A 14,343-nucleotide genomic window follows, 5' to 3' on the forward strand; every position below is an offset into this window, starting at 1 on the left:
TGCAAGACAAAATTGATCAAAAGGACTCTCAGGACAGCCAGCAGCTCACCGAGTCACTGACGTGGGGACAAACATCATACAGCTTGGCTCCATCTTCTGTGCTCATGGAACACCTGGAAATAGGAGACACAGGGTCACATTTCCAGAGCCATCCACCCCAAAAGCAAACAGCACCCCAGGAACTGACACTGCCTGAGCATATCTGGCCGTGCACCCAGCAGTGTATCACTGAGCTTTTATGGGCCAGAGAAAAACTGGCTATAGACAAGCTGTAAAAGCATTAAAGGTATCCAAAGGTCCCATGCAACATGTAAGAAAGCAAGCTAAGAAACAGGCTGGGTGCTTGACAAGATCTGTCTGCTGCAGAGGTCCCATGTGTTACTCAAGTCATGCTGGGACCTAAAGGCAATTTGGGCATATTTCCTTCAGTAATAGTTTCATTTCCAGAGTAAGTTCTGGTGGCCTTTCAATTGATTCACTAGGAAGAGGTTTTGCAAGCAGTACCTCACTTTACACAGCTGTGCAGGAGCTGGTACAAGATTCCAAGCAAAGTTTTAAATGGCACCAATAACTGCAGGCACTACAGACAGATGTGTGGCTATTTTTCACTCCTAGTTTAACACAGACCTGAGAACCTTCCAGCCTGGGCTAACTGCGCAGCAGCACAGTCAAACGCTCAGATGCATCCACCAATCATCTGCGACAGCTCTTACATTACTCACTTCTCTGAAACAGACTCAGAGCTGGCTGCAGGATTGGGGATTTGATTGTTATGTTTTAAACACCAACATCAACACTCAATTTACAAGACAGATGGGTTATTCCCCAGCTGCCAGGCCCATGCGCCTCTTGGCCCTCCACTTGTTCCTCCCTTCCCTTGCATCAAGAGTTTGTTGGATAAGACAGGCCTCAGTAACAGAGACTGTAGTGAATCCATAAGGGTTAACACAAGTCACTCTCTCACATGCAGGAGAAACAGGATTCAGCTCCTTCTGCTGGCTTTGCAGAAATTTCACCACATATTTCTTTCAATATCTCTGGTTAAATCTTTCTCTAGACTTTGGATTGTGTTTTCATTTATAAAATATTCAGTGAAAAAGAAAGCTGTTCTATATTGGGTTGCTTTTTCATCTTTGATAAAAACCACAAGCCTGCAAATTTCCATCATTTCACAGACCCTTTTTTAAGGTAAGAATTCTCCCTGCATCTCGGTGAAGTTATGCTCTCCTACTGACAAATAGTCTGAAACAACCACCCATCTTAAACAGCTACTTTTGCAGAGGAGAAGTACAGTATAAAGACCAATGTGTTTTAGTTCTGGAGCATTGATCTGCTGGGATTGGAAAAAATTGTCACTTTCCAGACTACAGCTTTTCCAGAGGGTTGTCAGTGAATCTCAGTGTTTTCAGAGAAAGAAGTATTCTCTTGCTCTACATCTGAAGATCATGCAAGCAGATAACTTTTCACTACGTAAATGAAGCCCAAACTTTTTTCTTGCTCTCATAAAATAGATTAGGATTGTGAAAACCAGGGGGGACAGTTTTCCACAGGAAGAAGTAGAAGTACCTGGCTCCATTGGAGAGCTTGAGGATGACCTGGTTCTTCAAGTCATAGACCTTGCCCAGCCAGCAGTCATAGGCTATGTAGTCACCATACATGAAAGGCTGTGAGGAAACAAAACTTTTAAAGTAATTGTTGTAGCTGGAGCCGATTTTTATCACTAAGACTAATTTTTCATCCCAGAGGAGCTCATATCCTACTGTCTTCCCACAGGCTGTGACTTGGGATGGTTATGACATTCCTGCTCTTCACTCCCAAATTATCTTTATCTCAGAGGAAAAAGAACAATGAAATCCTACCCCACCTGGTCTCTGGAAACCAGCTATCCACTCAAAGAGAGAAACAGACATGTTTGAGACTGTTCCAGCTCAACAGAAACATGCTTGATTCATCTCAGCATTTTTATAGCCTGTTTCAACAGCAGTGATGTCACAGCTCAGCAGCTCTGGGCCACAGCCATGGGCTGCCCTGGTCAGGCTGTCACACCAGCTTTCCACACTCAATGCAGGAGTTCTCACATAATTTAATGTCAATCTAGCTTTTCAAGAAAATTTGGTCTCAGCAGTGTGATGAGAAACACAGAACAGATGGGGAGATGAGGAGATGCTGCATCATCTTCTGCTAGGGAGGTTTTTTAAATAAAACCAAACTGCAGATGCATCTTGCACAACATGGATGCTTTGCCTCCAAGAGAGACTTGAAGTACAGCAGCACCCCTCCACACCACCAGGCCCTGGCTCCCATGTGTATTTTGGCTGTGTTCTCACCCAGATATGCTGCAGGTCTTTGCTGTTGACAGGGTAGAGGATGCAGTTGGTTCCCACCAGCTTCACAGCACACTCGATGTTGACGTCAATTACGGTTCCACACTGGCTGTCCTGAAAACACAAAAGGGAAAAGAGGTTTGTTACCTAGGGAAGGTCCTACATATAAATGTACGTGTTTTGTGTACAAGTCATAAGTTCAGAGACAAAAAAACCTCAACACTCAATCCCCTCTCACCCTTCAGGTCCTTGTTCTGCAGGGGCATTTCAATCAACACTATGAGAGCTCAGAAGGTGAGATCACTATTATAGACCTGTAGTGTTTTCTTCCCAGTTAGAATCTGAAATAGATGCTAAAGTAGAGACTCCTACACCTGGTCAAATAAGACCATACTATCTCAGGTGATCAGTATTTACTTGCTTTAAAATCTGCTTTGCTCCCAGCTCCACAGGACCATTGTGCAGGTATTGCCTTGAGTCTGCAAAGGCAGGGATAGATCAACAACAAAACAGAAATTCTTTCAAGTTGTTGTGACTTTAACTCACAATTTTGAAGGACATTATAAATAGTCTTTATTTTGTGTTGTACTGAAAAAAAAAAATCTGGCACCTGTGGTCAAATTTCAAGGTTTGCAGCCAGATAATTCACAGTTGGTCTAATTATAAGATGGTCTATCATTATCTCCCTCATTTTTTAACGAAGTTTTAATCTTTTTTTGTCCCCAAGAAAACAAGGCATGCTGTCAGGAGCCTTCTGGGGGCAGCCTGGCAGGAAGCACACAATGTGCACGTTGCTCACACATATGGTGGGGGCCTGCAAGGAAGGGCTGCTAACCCAAACACTGTCAAAAGCAGCAGCTGCCCTGGCCTCCTGACAGCTGGGACAATCGATAGTCTTATTTACTAAAGACCACAAGTCCATTATCAAAGCTGACTGAGGGCCAGCATGACAAATGCCCTGGTATGAGCTGTCCTTATCTCAAACATCAAGGTCTCTGCTCCAGCAGGACTTGAGCACAACACTCAAAGGGCTTATACCCTGCAAGAAGTGGATTTGTTTGCTCAGTTCTGTTCTTTCAACCACAGGAAATGTTTAGTTGAGGCTTTCACTCAGAGCCCTGGGCAGCCCTTGCGGGAGTTGAGGACTTTGCTGGTGCTCAACTCATTCAGTTTCATCTTGAGGACTGGCAGCTGGAGCAAAGACAGTCCAGGGTAATTCCTGGACAGACTGCTCAGCCCTTCTGGCTGGTTTGCTTTCCACCTGCCTGCTGCTGGTTCTCTCCTCACCCCAGACCAGCCCAGTGCCCTGCAGGCAACGAGATCAGGAGAGTGGGGCCTGCCCCAGGCAGAGCTGTGCCAGCACAGCCAGGAGGGCTGGGAGAGCCAGGCTGGCAGAGCCCAAAGCAGCAGGGGCTCATTCCCTCCAGCTGCTCCACATATCACTCCCATGCCTTTCCAGAAGGGCTGGGAAGCAAAGGGAGCCTTTCCCAGCTTCAGCTCCATCACAACAGACTGCAGCTAAGCTTGTTGCCTGCACAGGCTGCCAGCAAAGAGCCCAGCAGAGCTGTACCATCACTCTCACCTGAAATGGATTGGCCGGAACTACTTTGGCTTCACAACAGCTACTGCCAGCACGATCCGAGCCATGGGATGAGTGAGGCCTGCTCAGAAGTGGCACCTGCTCAACAAACCCACAGCTTCTGCAGGCTACAGCACAGCCACCTGCCCTGCTTTTCCTCCAGAGTCAGCTAAAACAAGTATACCCACACCATCCTCTGGCTGTGTTTTGCAGTTCAGGCCCAGCGTTTGAGACTATTTGTTAGACAGAACCAAAAAACCCTCCAGAAACAAATTCCTTGCCCTACACTGCGCATTTCAAAATTAATTTTTTTCCTTTATCAGCAGCCAACATGACAGCAGCTCTGAGACATGATACAATCCAACACCTGTGATTTCTGTGGATCATACTGTCTCCTGGTCTAAAACCCATTTAATGGATGATGAAAATATAGCAAGCAATAAAACCAGGACTGGAGTGACTGATGCGCTCCAGCACCCTTCTGCCTGTTCTCGAAGAGATTTTCCCCATGGAGAAGATACCTGCACCACCCTAAAGGTGCCTCCCATCTAACATAGCTGGGTGCTATTGGACATGGCCAAGAGCAACAGGTTTAGCTCAGCTTGCTTCTTCCAGTTACAAAATGCTTGAGGCAAGTGCAGAGCCCTGTCTGTGTCAAACCACAGTTCTCTTCCCTCACCTGCTACTGAACCTCCCTTTGTTATGAGTTTACTTATTTCTCTGTCACATGAAGCATCAGCCTGAGACAGAGGATGCAGATTCGCAGGCTGAGGGGTTCTGCTGAATCACTCTGAGTTTATAGCAGTGCTCAGCAGTGCAGTCCCAGAAAGAGACATTGCCAACTTGTCTCATCTTCCAGGGCAGGTCCTCAGCTGGGCACAGCTCAAACACACCTATCCTTTCATTAACTGATCCCATTAAAGGAGAGGCCAAATGAAACGAGCTGACATTTCACAGCTCTGTTACAAAAATCCATTTCCATCAATTGCAACAGCAGAACTGGGAAAGGGAGGTGACTGAACCGAGCGAGGAGAGCTGATGGGTTCAAGCCTCACTCACTCCACAACTGAGTGCACTCTCTAGACCTTGTTCCTGCTTCTTCTGGTACCCTGACATCATGCACCACACTGGAGATACTGAACTTTTAAGCAGTGAATGGATTCCTTCCCCATCAGAGATAAGGCTTTAAGGCAGACCAGTAAACTCCCATCCAAGAGCTCAGCAGCTCTGGAAACACAGCCATCAATCCCATATCTCCCACCTCCCATCCTTCTACTCCTTCCCTCTTCACTCTCTTTTCTAATAAGAGGATCTTTACACCATCCTTATTCCTTTGTTTAAAAGGGACAGCATAGCCCAGAATCCTTTGAAACAACAAAATCCAGGTGTCTGACAGATTACAGACCTGCTTCTTACCTTTTCCCCAAATTAGCATATCACCTGGAAAAATTACCTCTGCCACTTCTCCGGCTTCTCATCCAGCTGGATTAGACTTTCAGGCCCAACTGCATTCAGTGAAAATGATCTCATTTCATGCATTTCCCCCTGAAGCAGTCTTTTCCCACACTCAGTGCTCAATGAGAAGCACATGGATTTTGAGTCAGCTCTCCTCTCTTGAGGAACAGAGGATTTTGAGTCCTTCTGGCTCAAGGTTAAAAACAAGCCCTAAGAGAGTGTGTTGAATACAGAATAAGTTCCACATTCTCCATTTGCCAGGCCAACTGGCACAGGGCAACCATCCCACATCCTGAATTTGGCAGGCTGACACTTGCAGGTTTTCTATTTTAAATGCTCCTGTAATTTTTGGAATACATCTGTTAGCAAATTAAGGTTTTCTTTGGGATAAAGGGGGTTTATTGTTTAATTGTTTATTGTCTAATTTACCCCCACTAACATTTAGAAACATTTGAGGGTGAGGACATGTAAGTCATCCTCAGATTTGTTACGCTTTTTAATAGAAAGAAGAAATTGAGTTATAATCTCATCATTCCATCAACAAATTCCACCATTAAAAAATGAAGTTACTGGGCACAAGAGTCAAGCAAATACCATTATTCAAATATGCAAACCAACAAAAATGAATGTGCAAGACAACTGCTGGGTACATATCTACCAAAGCATATGCAGCAAGCCAGGGGAGCCAATTTCTGCTCAAATGAGAATGGAAATTGCAAACAAAAGCAGCACATCCATGTTTGCCACAAGGAGAACAACTTGCTGTCCTGAAAGCTTAAAATGACTTTAAGAAGCACTGGATAACAAACAGTGGAGAGACAGGACTCAAAGCATCCCCCTGAGTGAGAAGAACATTCTGACAGCTCCAGCTGTGCCAGGTACAACACTGTTAACAGCCTGTAATTCCAGTTTCTACCTGTTCATTGTTTTGGATGAGAACTCTTTTATAAAGCTGCAGTTTTAGAAAAATATGTTGACTTCAAATTTCCACTTCAAACAACCATTAAATTTCTTAAGGAAATACTTTGCTTCAGCAATTTTCAAATTATTATTCAAGCTTCTCATTTCTTTTTTTCTTTCTTTGTAATATTCTGTGAAAAAGGGGGTGGGTTAACTTTCATTAATTGACAAAAAAGGCTTTATTTAAAAATAGCAAAAACCCAAACAAGCCATACAGGTCAGAGAACAGCCTTCTCTATCCCTGCACCAGGCTGCACACCATGTGGTGCAACTGCAGCAGTTAGTGGCCAGCTGCTTCCTTCATCACAGCCTCGGTAGCCACATTGCTGGAAGCAAGTCAAGATAAGAAGAGGCAAGCACATGGCAGGGCCATATGGCTCAGGGTTAGAGGTTAGCTCTGAGCCACAGCAAGAAATTGCCAACCTTGCTGAGCTCCTAAAGAGTGCACATCCCATCTGATCACCAATACTCAACAATACAATCTCCCCAGTATTCCCTACACAAAAACCAAATCCACACATCTCTTATAGGCACAAAGTGGCCGGGACATGGAACAGCATCCAGAGAGAGCAAAGGGAACAATTATCAGCTGCTGTTTAAGAACCAGCTTGCTTTCTGTCAACCTAGCTGTATTGGATGCTCCAGCAGTGTTGGGTTTGCTGAATTTCTGGGACAAGCTGGAGAAGATGCTGCTTACTGTAGATTGAGAGGTGTGTATTCCCTCCAAATTCTCTACCAGGGCACACAAAGAGGCAAAGGCAAGCAGTGGAACTGGGATCTGCCCCCACTCCAACCTCCCTGTTAGGTCTGGGAGAGTAGGTCCACAGTCCCCACATCTCAGAATGGATTAATGTAAAACTTTAATAATGGCAGGGTAGACAGGCTACTTGTCTCCTTCCCTGACCATTCCCAGGACTGCTTGCTCAGGAGACCTTTGCAGATAAGAAACTGTAGAAAGGCAGCCTTAGCAGAATTCCATTTTCACTGGAGGCAGCCAAGTCTATCCAACACACTAAATATAGAACATGCTCAAAGCATTACTGTCCAGCTCCATTCAGGCAATTTGGCAAGTCCTAGAAATCCATGCAGCAGTATCACAATCAAAAAGGGACAAAGGAAGAAAAGCACTTACGCTGGAGCTCATGTGTCTGACCACATCTCGAGGGACCACTGAGCGATCTTCAAGCTTCAGCTAAGGAGAGAGAGAGAGAGACTGGCTTTAGTGATGACCCCAGATGATACTCAGTCAGAAATAACATGACAAATACAAATGCACAGTATCCCAATCCTCCAGACTGAGGAGGATTGCAGTGGAGGATGCTGAGGCACTTCCATACACAGAGTTAATCCCCTTGGCACAGTTGCAAAATCCAGTTGACAGATCTGACATAAGCAACCAGGGGATCCATCCATGACTGTGCTCTAAGTCAGCAGACACATCAAAAAGGGTGCAGACATTGACTCATTCATCCCCTCAAGTCTCCCTCTCCTCTTCCTCTGCCTGCACCACGCATCATTTCCTACCCACATCCAGTCTATGTAGAAGAGAAGACAGAAGACACACAAAGCAACACATCACACCACAGTTCTGTGGCTCATCCTGCATGCTCTTCACCCAGGATACACCCAAATATCTGTGGAGAGTCTGTTTGGCTTGGGACACATAAAGCAAGTACAGTACAGTACAGTAAAAGTCTTGGCTGGCAGGGGAATAGGTGACAAATAGGTGACAAATCCACTGCAGCAAGAACTTGTCTTGGAAAAAAAAAGGAAAAGAAATGGCTGTTTGTACACTTAAAACTCTCAGGTAACAAAACATCAGTAAGACCATGGATAAAGTCAAAGCACTGCTTACTTCAGCTCCTGCTAAAGCACTTGCTGACAAAAACCTTGTTCTGGCAACAAAGGATGTGGTTGGACCATCCTTACGTACCCTACAGCAGCTCACACAGACCTGTGGGCACCAGGAGTGCTCCTGGAGAGGGAATGGATCACTTGATGAATCTCCAGTGATCAACCAAGTGATGTCCTCCCAAAAGTGGCCCTTCATCCAGCTGTTTCTGGGGCCTCAAGACTACTTGGAGGCTATTTCATTAAGTGTTTTCAACAAGCTTAAAACTACAAAATGCAGCTGCCATCAAATGCACTGGAATGCTACCTGAGGGATGATGTCCAAGGGGAGGCCACAAGACTGAACTCCAATTTCAGGCTTGCTCAGCCTCCCAGTAACTCAGCTAAAATCTCCCTCTGCTGAACAGGGGAGCCTCATCTGCATTTCAGTGGCCCAGAAGTTATTTGCATTGGTACATCACGGAGCCCTGCAAACACACTCATTACACACCCTGTGCTCTGCAAAGTGCCTCATGAATGCACCATCAGGGACAGAGTCTCTCTCACATGTCACTTTCAGAACCAGCCTTGCCAGTGCTGCTGCTGCATTCCTGACTTTTCCTTGTTCATCCCAGCCTGAACTCCACTGTGCTCTGTCAGCATTTCATCCTAACCCACTCCCTGTCTTACAGCCTGCTTTACTAAATTAGACAAATCTATAATCCAAGAACAGGATCTGGAATCAAACCAAAGCACCTGAGTATTTATCATCTTCTTGACTGTGTGTTTCAGTAAGAGGGGAAGAGACCCAGCCAGGTAGGCTTTTAGACCCAACTTCTGGAGTCAGAACCACACTGGAGTGGGAAACCTGAAGCCCACAGCACATTTCCAGATTGTAGAAGTGTTTTCACTGCCTCCCACATCCCACTGTGGTATATAGATAGACATCAATTTTTATACAGCTTTCTAAAATTATTTGTTAAAGTAAGTACTGTATAGGCAGCTTTTTAAAATCCAGAATCAGGCTGCAACATTTACATTCCAGTAAGTACTCAAGCATGAGCAGCAGTTTGGTACTGTAACTGAAGTATTCTCACTGCACAGCTCCAAGTGTATGATGATACTTTCATTTCAAAATGCATTAGGGCTTAAATTGATGCATTATGTTTCAACACATCACTCAGCCATACTGTTCCCTATGATGCAGCCTCTAAAGAACCCAGATCATCAAGATGATTTGATGTTACCCAGCAGCAGCAGCAGCAGCAGCAGCAATATCTTTGGGTTAGTCAATGCTGGTAAATCACAGAAGCTGTCAATCAGCAGCATTCCCATTTTGTGATCCTTCCTCAAGAATATAATCATGCCAATTCTTCCCAAAGCAAAGCATAAAACTTCCTCTACAGGGGGACTATATTTAACCTATTTTCAGGTCTCTTGGCTTTTAAAGGCAGCACTATTTTCAGCTTCATGTGCCAGACCCACCTGCCTCAGTGGCATGAAAAACCAAGCCAAGGAGCAGGCAGACTGCCAGCATCAACAATAAATACTTCACAGGTCTGTCATGTCAGAAAAGACTCAAAACCCACAAGAAACCCAACCAGAGTGAGCTGGAATGGCTGCTGAATACAACAGTTCAGTGATTCCTCCTGTCCTCTGTCACACCCAGAGCAATGTGATCATCAACTGATGGACAGGCCCCTCCCTCAGCACTGAGGGAATTCTGTTGCAGAAGCACTTTTAAAATAGGTCCTCACAGTTGCTATATTTACTTCTGTGAAAGTCAGTATTAACATGGCTGGGTTTCTGTTCTAGCCATGTGCTTCAGTAATAGCCCCAAGAATGAGAAAGAGCAGTTTCCCAGTGATGCTCTGAGGAATCCTATGCTCCTGTATGCCAAGCTGAGCTCCCTCCTCAAATGCAAGATGTGTTTTGTGCTGCTTTTGAAAAAATAAATTCACTATTACAATTGTTAAATAAGGCAAACCAAAGACACTCATCACTACACCCACATTTTACCCTGGAGTGAAAAGGGTGCCACACCCAGCATGGGGTCAGTTATGTTCCTTAGGGCTTTGACTGCAAAAAAGTGGCAGAACAGCTCTGGCCCCCATTTATTTCCTTTGCTATTCAGGTGCTCTTGGTGCTCAGCACTCAATCAGAGCCTGAGCTCCACGGCACATTTACTAATCAAAAGGCAGCAGCTGCAATCTGGAGAACACCTGATACTTTAGCAGGGAGGATGATGCTCTCAAACCACACACAGCAGGAGGAGTACACAAATTCTGATTTTCTGCATGGAGAACAAGCACCAAAAGGACCACATTCTCCTCAGCTGAGTCATCTCACCTCAAAGAAAATAAGGGAGCCATCAGGGCTCACACCTGGAACTGGGAGAGGACAGACACTTCCACTGAACATTAGCTCATTAAGCCTTCGGAGCTTTCTGCTTTCATCCACTTGCCTAATATTTTATTACAAACTTGTCATTTGAAACAAAATTTTGTGGTTTGGATCTTGTTTGTTTAAACTAACAGCAGAGGTTGAGAGAGATGTCTGTGACAGAAAACTGGATTCTCACTTTAGCAAACAATTTGGCAGTGAGGTGCAAACATCCCCAGGCAGGGGTGGGCTAAACTCCCACTGTAACTCTCTGGGCTTAATCTCTCAACTCCCTTGAACAAATGCAGGATATAGTGCCAATTTTCCTCTCCAACAGCTCCCTGCCGACAAGAGCTCAAAACCAGAACAATTTACTTTGATGATCTGGACTAGCCACAAATGCCAAATACTGTGGCAGGTAAATAAGCAGCAATCACTTCTGAAGTTCAGTGGCAGATAATATAGGAGTTGCTGGGATTGATACAGGGACAAGCAGCCCTGGGTGGTGTGAATCCAAATAAACAGAGTACTGGAGATACTCAGTAGTGGCTGAAATCCCTGGTCTCTCTCTCTGCATAATTAAAGCAGAGCTCAAATTCACTAATTAGCAATTTATGTTTGTTTGTAACATCACTGGTACCCTGCAGTGGACAAAACCACTTCCACACAGGCTCCAGCTACCGGTGTCACCATCCCTCAGAATGTTTTATCCAACAAAGGAGAAAGGACAACTCGTTCATGCTTACTGCCAGCACATCCCTTCCTTTCCTATTCCCACAGTTTCTCTGCTGCATGGGGCAGGAGTCTTGGTGTTTACTTCAGGAGAAACAGAAGGTGGTAATTCTGCCTGCAATCAGCATTTTGGTTTGCTACTGCCACACTGTGCTGCAGGTAAACAATATTGTCAACAGGAGGTAGGGATGAAAAAACTGTCCCTTGCTCCAACCATCCCAAGAACAGAAGCTGGGGACAAGTTTAAACCCAGACAGGAGCTTGAATGCATCAACACACAGTCGTTGGTTGTTTAGTCTCAAACATGCCAGGACACACCTCCCATCAGAAGGGCTGACTGCTGAGCTGCATGCAGGTTCATCCCACACTGGGACACCAGGAAGGACAGGCGACCCTGGCACTGAGACTCAACACTCAGCTACACACAGATGTGGGAGCACACCTTCCACCTGGATCAGTCATGGCTTTACGTGGATTTACAGCTGCATTTCTGCTCAGCTGCCCAGCAACAGAGAGCACCCTGGCTGTGGGAGAGGGCACCTGATGCAGTATAATGCCTGCCAATGCCAGCTCCCTGTGTTAAAGTTCATGCTTGGCCAGCGCTGTCTCAGATTCTGGAGCAGCTGAGGGAGCTGGGCAGGCTCAGCCTTGAGAAAAACAGGCTCAGGGGGATCTCTTCCTTCTCTGCAACTCTCTGATAGAAGCTGTAGCCAGGTGGGGGTCAGGCTCTTCTCCAAAGTAAGAAGACCAGAAGAAGCAGCCTCACATTGTGCCAGGAGAGCTTTAGACTGGATATTAGGAAAAATTTCTTCATCAAAAGGGCTGTCAAGCACTGGCACAGGCTGCCCAGGGAAGTGGCAGTCATCATCCCTGGAGGGACTTAAAAGATGTGCAGCTGTAACACCTGGGGACATCATCTAGTGGTGGGTTTGGACGCTGAGTTAATGGTTGAACTCAAAGGTCTTTTCCAACCTAAAGAACTGCAGTGGCTGACCAATAAAGAATGACATTTGCTCAAGGGTGACAGTGTGATCCCACAGCCTCTACCTCCAACACAATCACTGTGGTGACAACAACACTTGCTATTCCAGACACATCCTGAATTTCATCCTCCAAAACAAGAGCTCTGGAAATAAGCTGGTGCAGATGGAGGAGAAAAAGCAGCACACACACGCTGATATCTGCTTATAAAAATGAGACTACAAGGATCCACAAAAAAATGGAGGAAAGCACAATGCTGGATATGAAACTCTGTAGGTTGGCCTGAACTGCTGTACGATGGCTGAGATGTTTATCCAGCTGACTCAGAAGTAAATTATCTATTATGAAAGCTGCTTCTGCCTCTTGACTCAAACAAGGACTTGGACAGCAGTGGCCACCACAAGGGCAGAGAGGCCTGGCTGTGACCTGCACAGACCTGTCACTTCTACTCAGTCTGGGCTACTTGCCCATCTCACAGGTCCCAACCCTCCCCTTGCACATCTTGTGTAACTGATCTCATTTCAAGCACTGCTCCCAGGCTCTGCACCTACAACTGTAAACAAAAAAGGCAAAAAAGAAGAAGAAATTACTTGCAATTCTGTGAAGCCTATTTTGAATTCTCTCAATGGGACTAAGAAAGAAAGTATGAAGGGAAAAATAATAATGCCTTTTTTAGATGTATCATCATTTTCTGGCCTCCTTTTTAGTCAAGCCAAGGTTTTATCCATAGAAAACATGTCACACTTGTCTTTTTGTGACAATGGACAAACTGTGATGGAGGAGATAGGAACTAGGTACCTGATTTCTGTCCAACATCAACAAGTAGAACTTTAGACTCAAACAGAGGGGTTTTTTTAAGCTGTGCTGGAGAGTTTTCCTGGCAAGTCAATATCTGAAATGTTCTGGAGTTAAAAATTAATCCACTCCCTGGGACACTCCTCCAGGGTCACCAGGACTGTCACTGTCCTACAATCCCCACATTAGCATTCTGTTTTGAATGGACAGCACCTACTTGAGAGCTTGGAGGTTGCCATGGAAACTTGCAACAGCAATGCTCAGAAGAAGAAGAAAACCCACAGGTTAAGAGCAAATCACAGGGAAAGCAACTACTGCAGCAACAGGTAAAAAGACATGACAGACCTCTCCAAACCTCAGTACCACACTCCATAACCAGTTAAAGCTAATTTCAAATGCCTGGTGCTGGAAAAAGGTAAAACCTTGCTTCACTGAGCTGACAAACAGATTCCTTGGAGGTATTTTGAAAGGCCTGGACAGCCTCTCAGCACCTGAAACAGGACATGATGTACCACAGTTCCCATGCCTGGTTTCTAAACCCAAAAGCAAATAGATCCTTTTCTCCTCCAGTCCTGAAGCTGTGGCTTGGAAACCTCCACCAGATGCAATGGTTTGTGACTGGGACTGCCACCAGGCTCTTACTGGAGGTTAAGAGGAAACCTCCTTCCTACACGAAGCAGCTCCTGGCCACCACCAGCTGCAGCCCCAGGCACGAGGAGAAGACAAAGCAGCTCCAGAGCTGCCTTGGCACTGGAAGGGCTGTGGGGTGGATGCTCATGGAAATGGGCAGGAGGGAGCACAAGTGGCAGCAGCCAACCCAACTCAGCATCCCTCAGTTCTTATTTTTTTAACTCTAAGGTCTGATTACACACCCAAATTCACTTGAGCTAAAACAGTAGAGTAGCAATCAACTTAACACAAGCTGTTTTTATTTTACATCTAGATGAGGTGTCTAAAACAGCAAGTCAGCTGTCCAAATATAGCATGGATACACCAAGTTAGATGACAAAGGTTCAGAGAAATCCAATGACCCAGAAGATCTGAAGCCAAGATATTTTAATATCTTTTCAGTATCAACACATTACCAATGGTATCACATATTACTCTTGGAAAAACATGTTTCATATCCAAAGTTCATCTCCCGTGAAAGACTTGTGTTACATTGATCAGATTGCATTGCACATGAGCAGTTGTGACAAGGAGAGAAGAAAAAGCAACAGCAGAGAATTCCCTGGAAGCTCAGAGTTGATTCACACTGTGACATTTGATGTTGCACATGTTGCTTCACTTCTAACTGGAGTTTTT

At 45.2% G+C, this 14,343-nt stretch overlaps 1 protein-coding gene across 1 annotated transcript in view; it reads right to left on the reverse strand.

The window, feature by feature from the left end:
• The window catches only part of UBE2O (ubiquitin conjugating enzyme E2 O), a 62,561-nt gene that overhangs the window by 21,518 nt on the left and 26,700 nt on the right, over positions 1–14,343 (reverse strand). The window contains exons 2-5 of the mRNA XM_038157038.1: positions 7,451–7,510; positions 2,328–2,438; positions 1,567–1,664; positions 50–113 (exon numbers count right to left, since the gene is read on the reverse strand). Coding sequence (XP_038012966.1) covers positions 50–113; positions 1,567–1,664; positions 2,328–2,438; positions 7,451–7,510 — 333 coding nt within the window. The remainder of the gene's footprint in view (positions 1–49; positions 114–1,566; positions 1,665–2,327; positions 2,439–7,450; positions 7,511–14,343) is intronic.

Source organism: Motacilla alba, chromosome 18 (assembly GCF_015832195.1).
Source record: "Motacilla alba alba isolate MOTALB_02 chromosome 18, Motacilla_alba_V1.0_pri, whole genome shotgun sequence".
Lineage (NCBI taxonomy): Eukaryota > Metazoa > Chordata > Aves > Passeriformes > Motacillidae > Motacilla > Motacilla alba.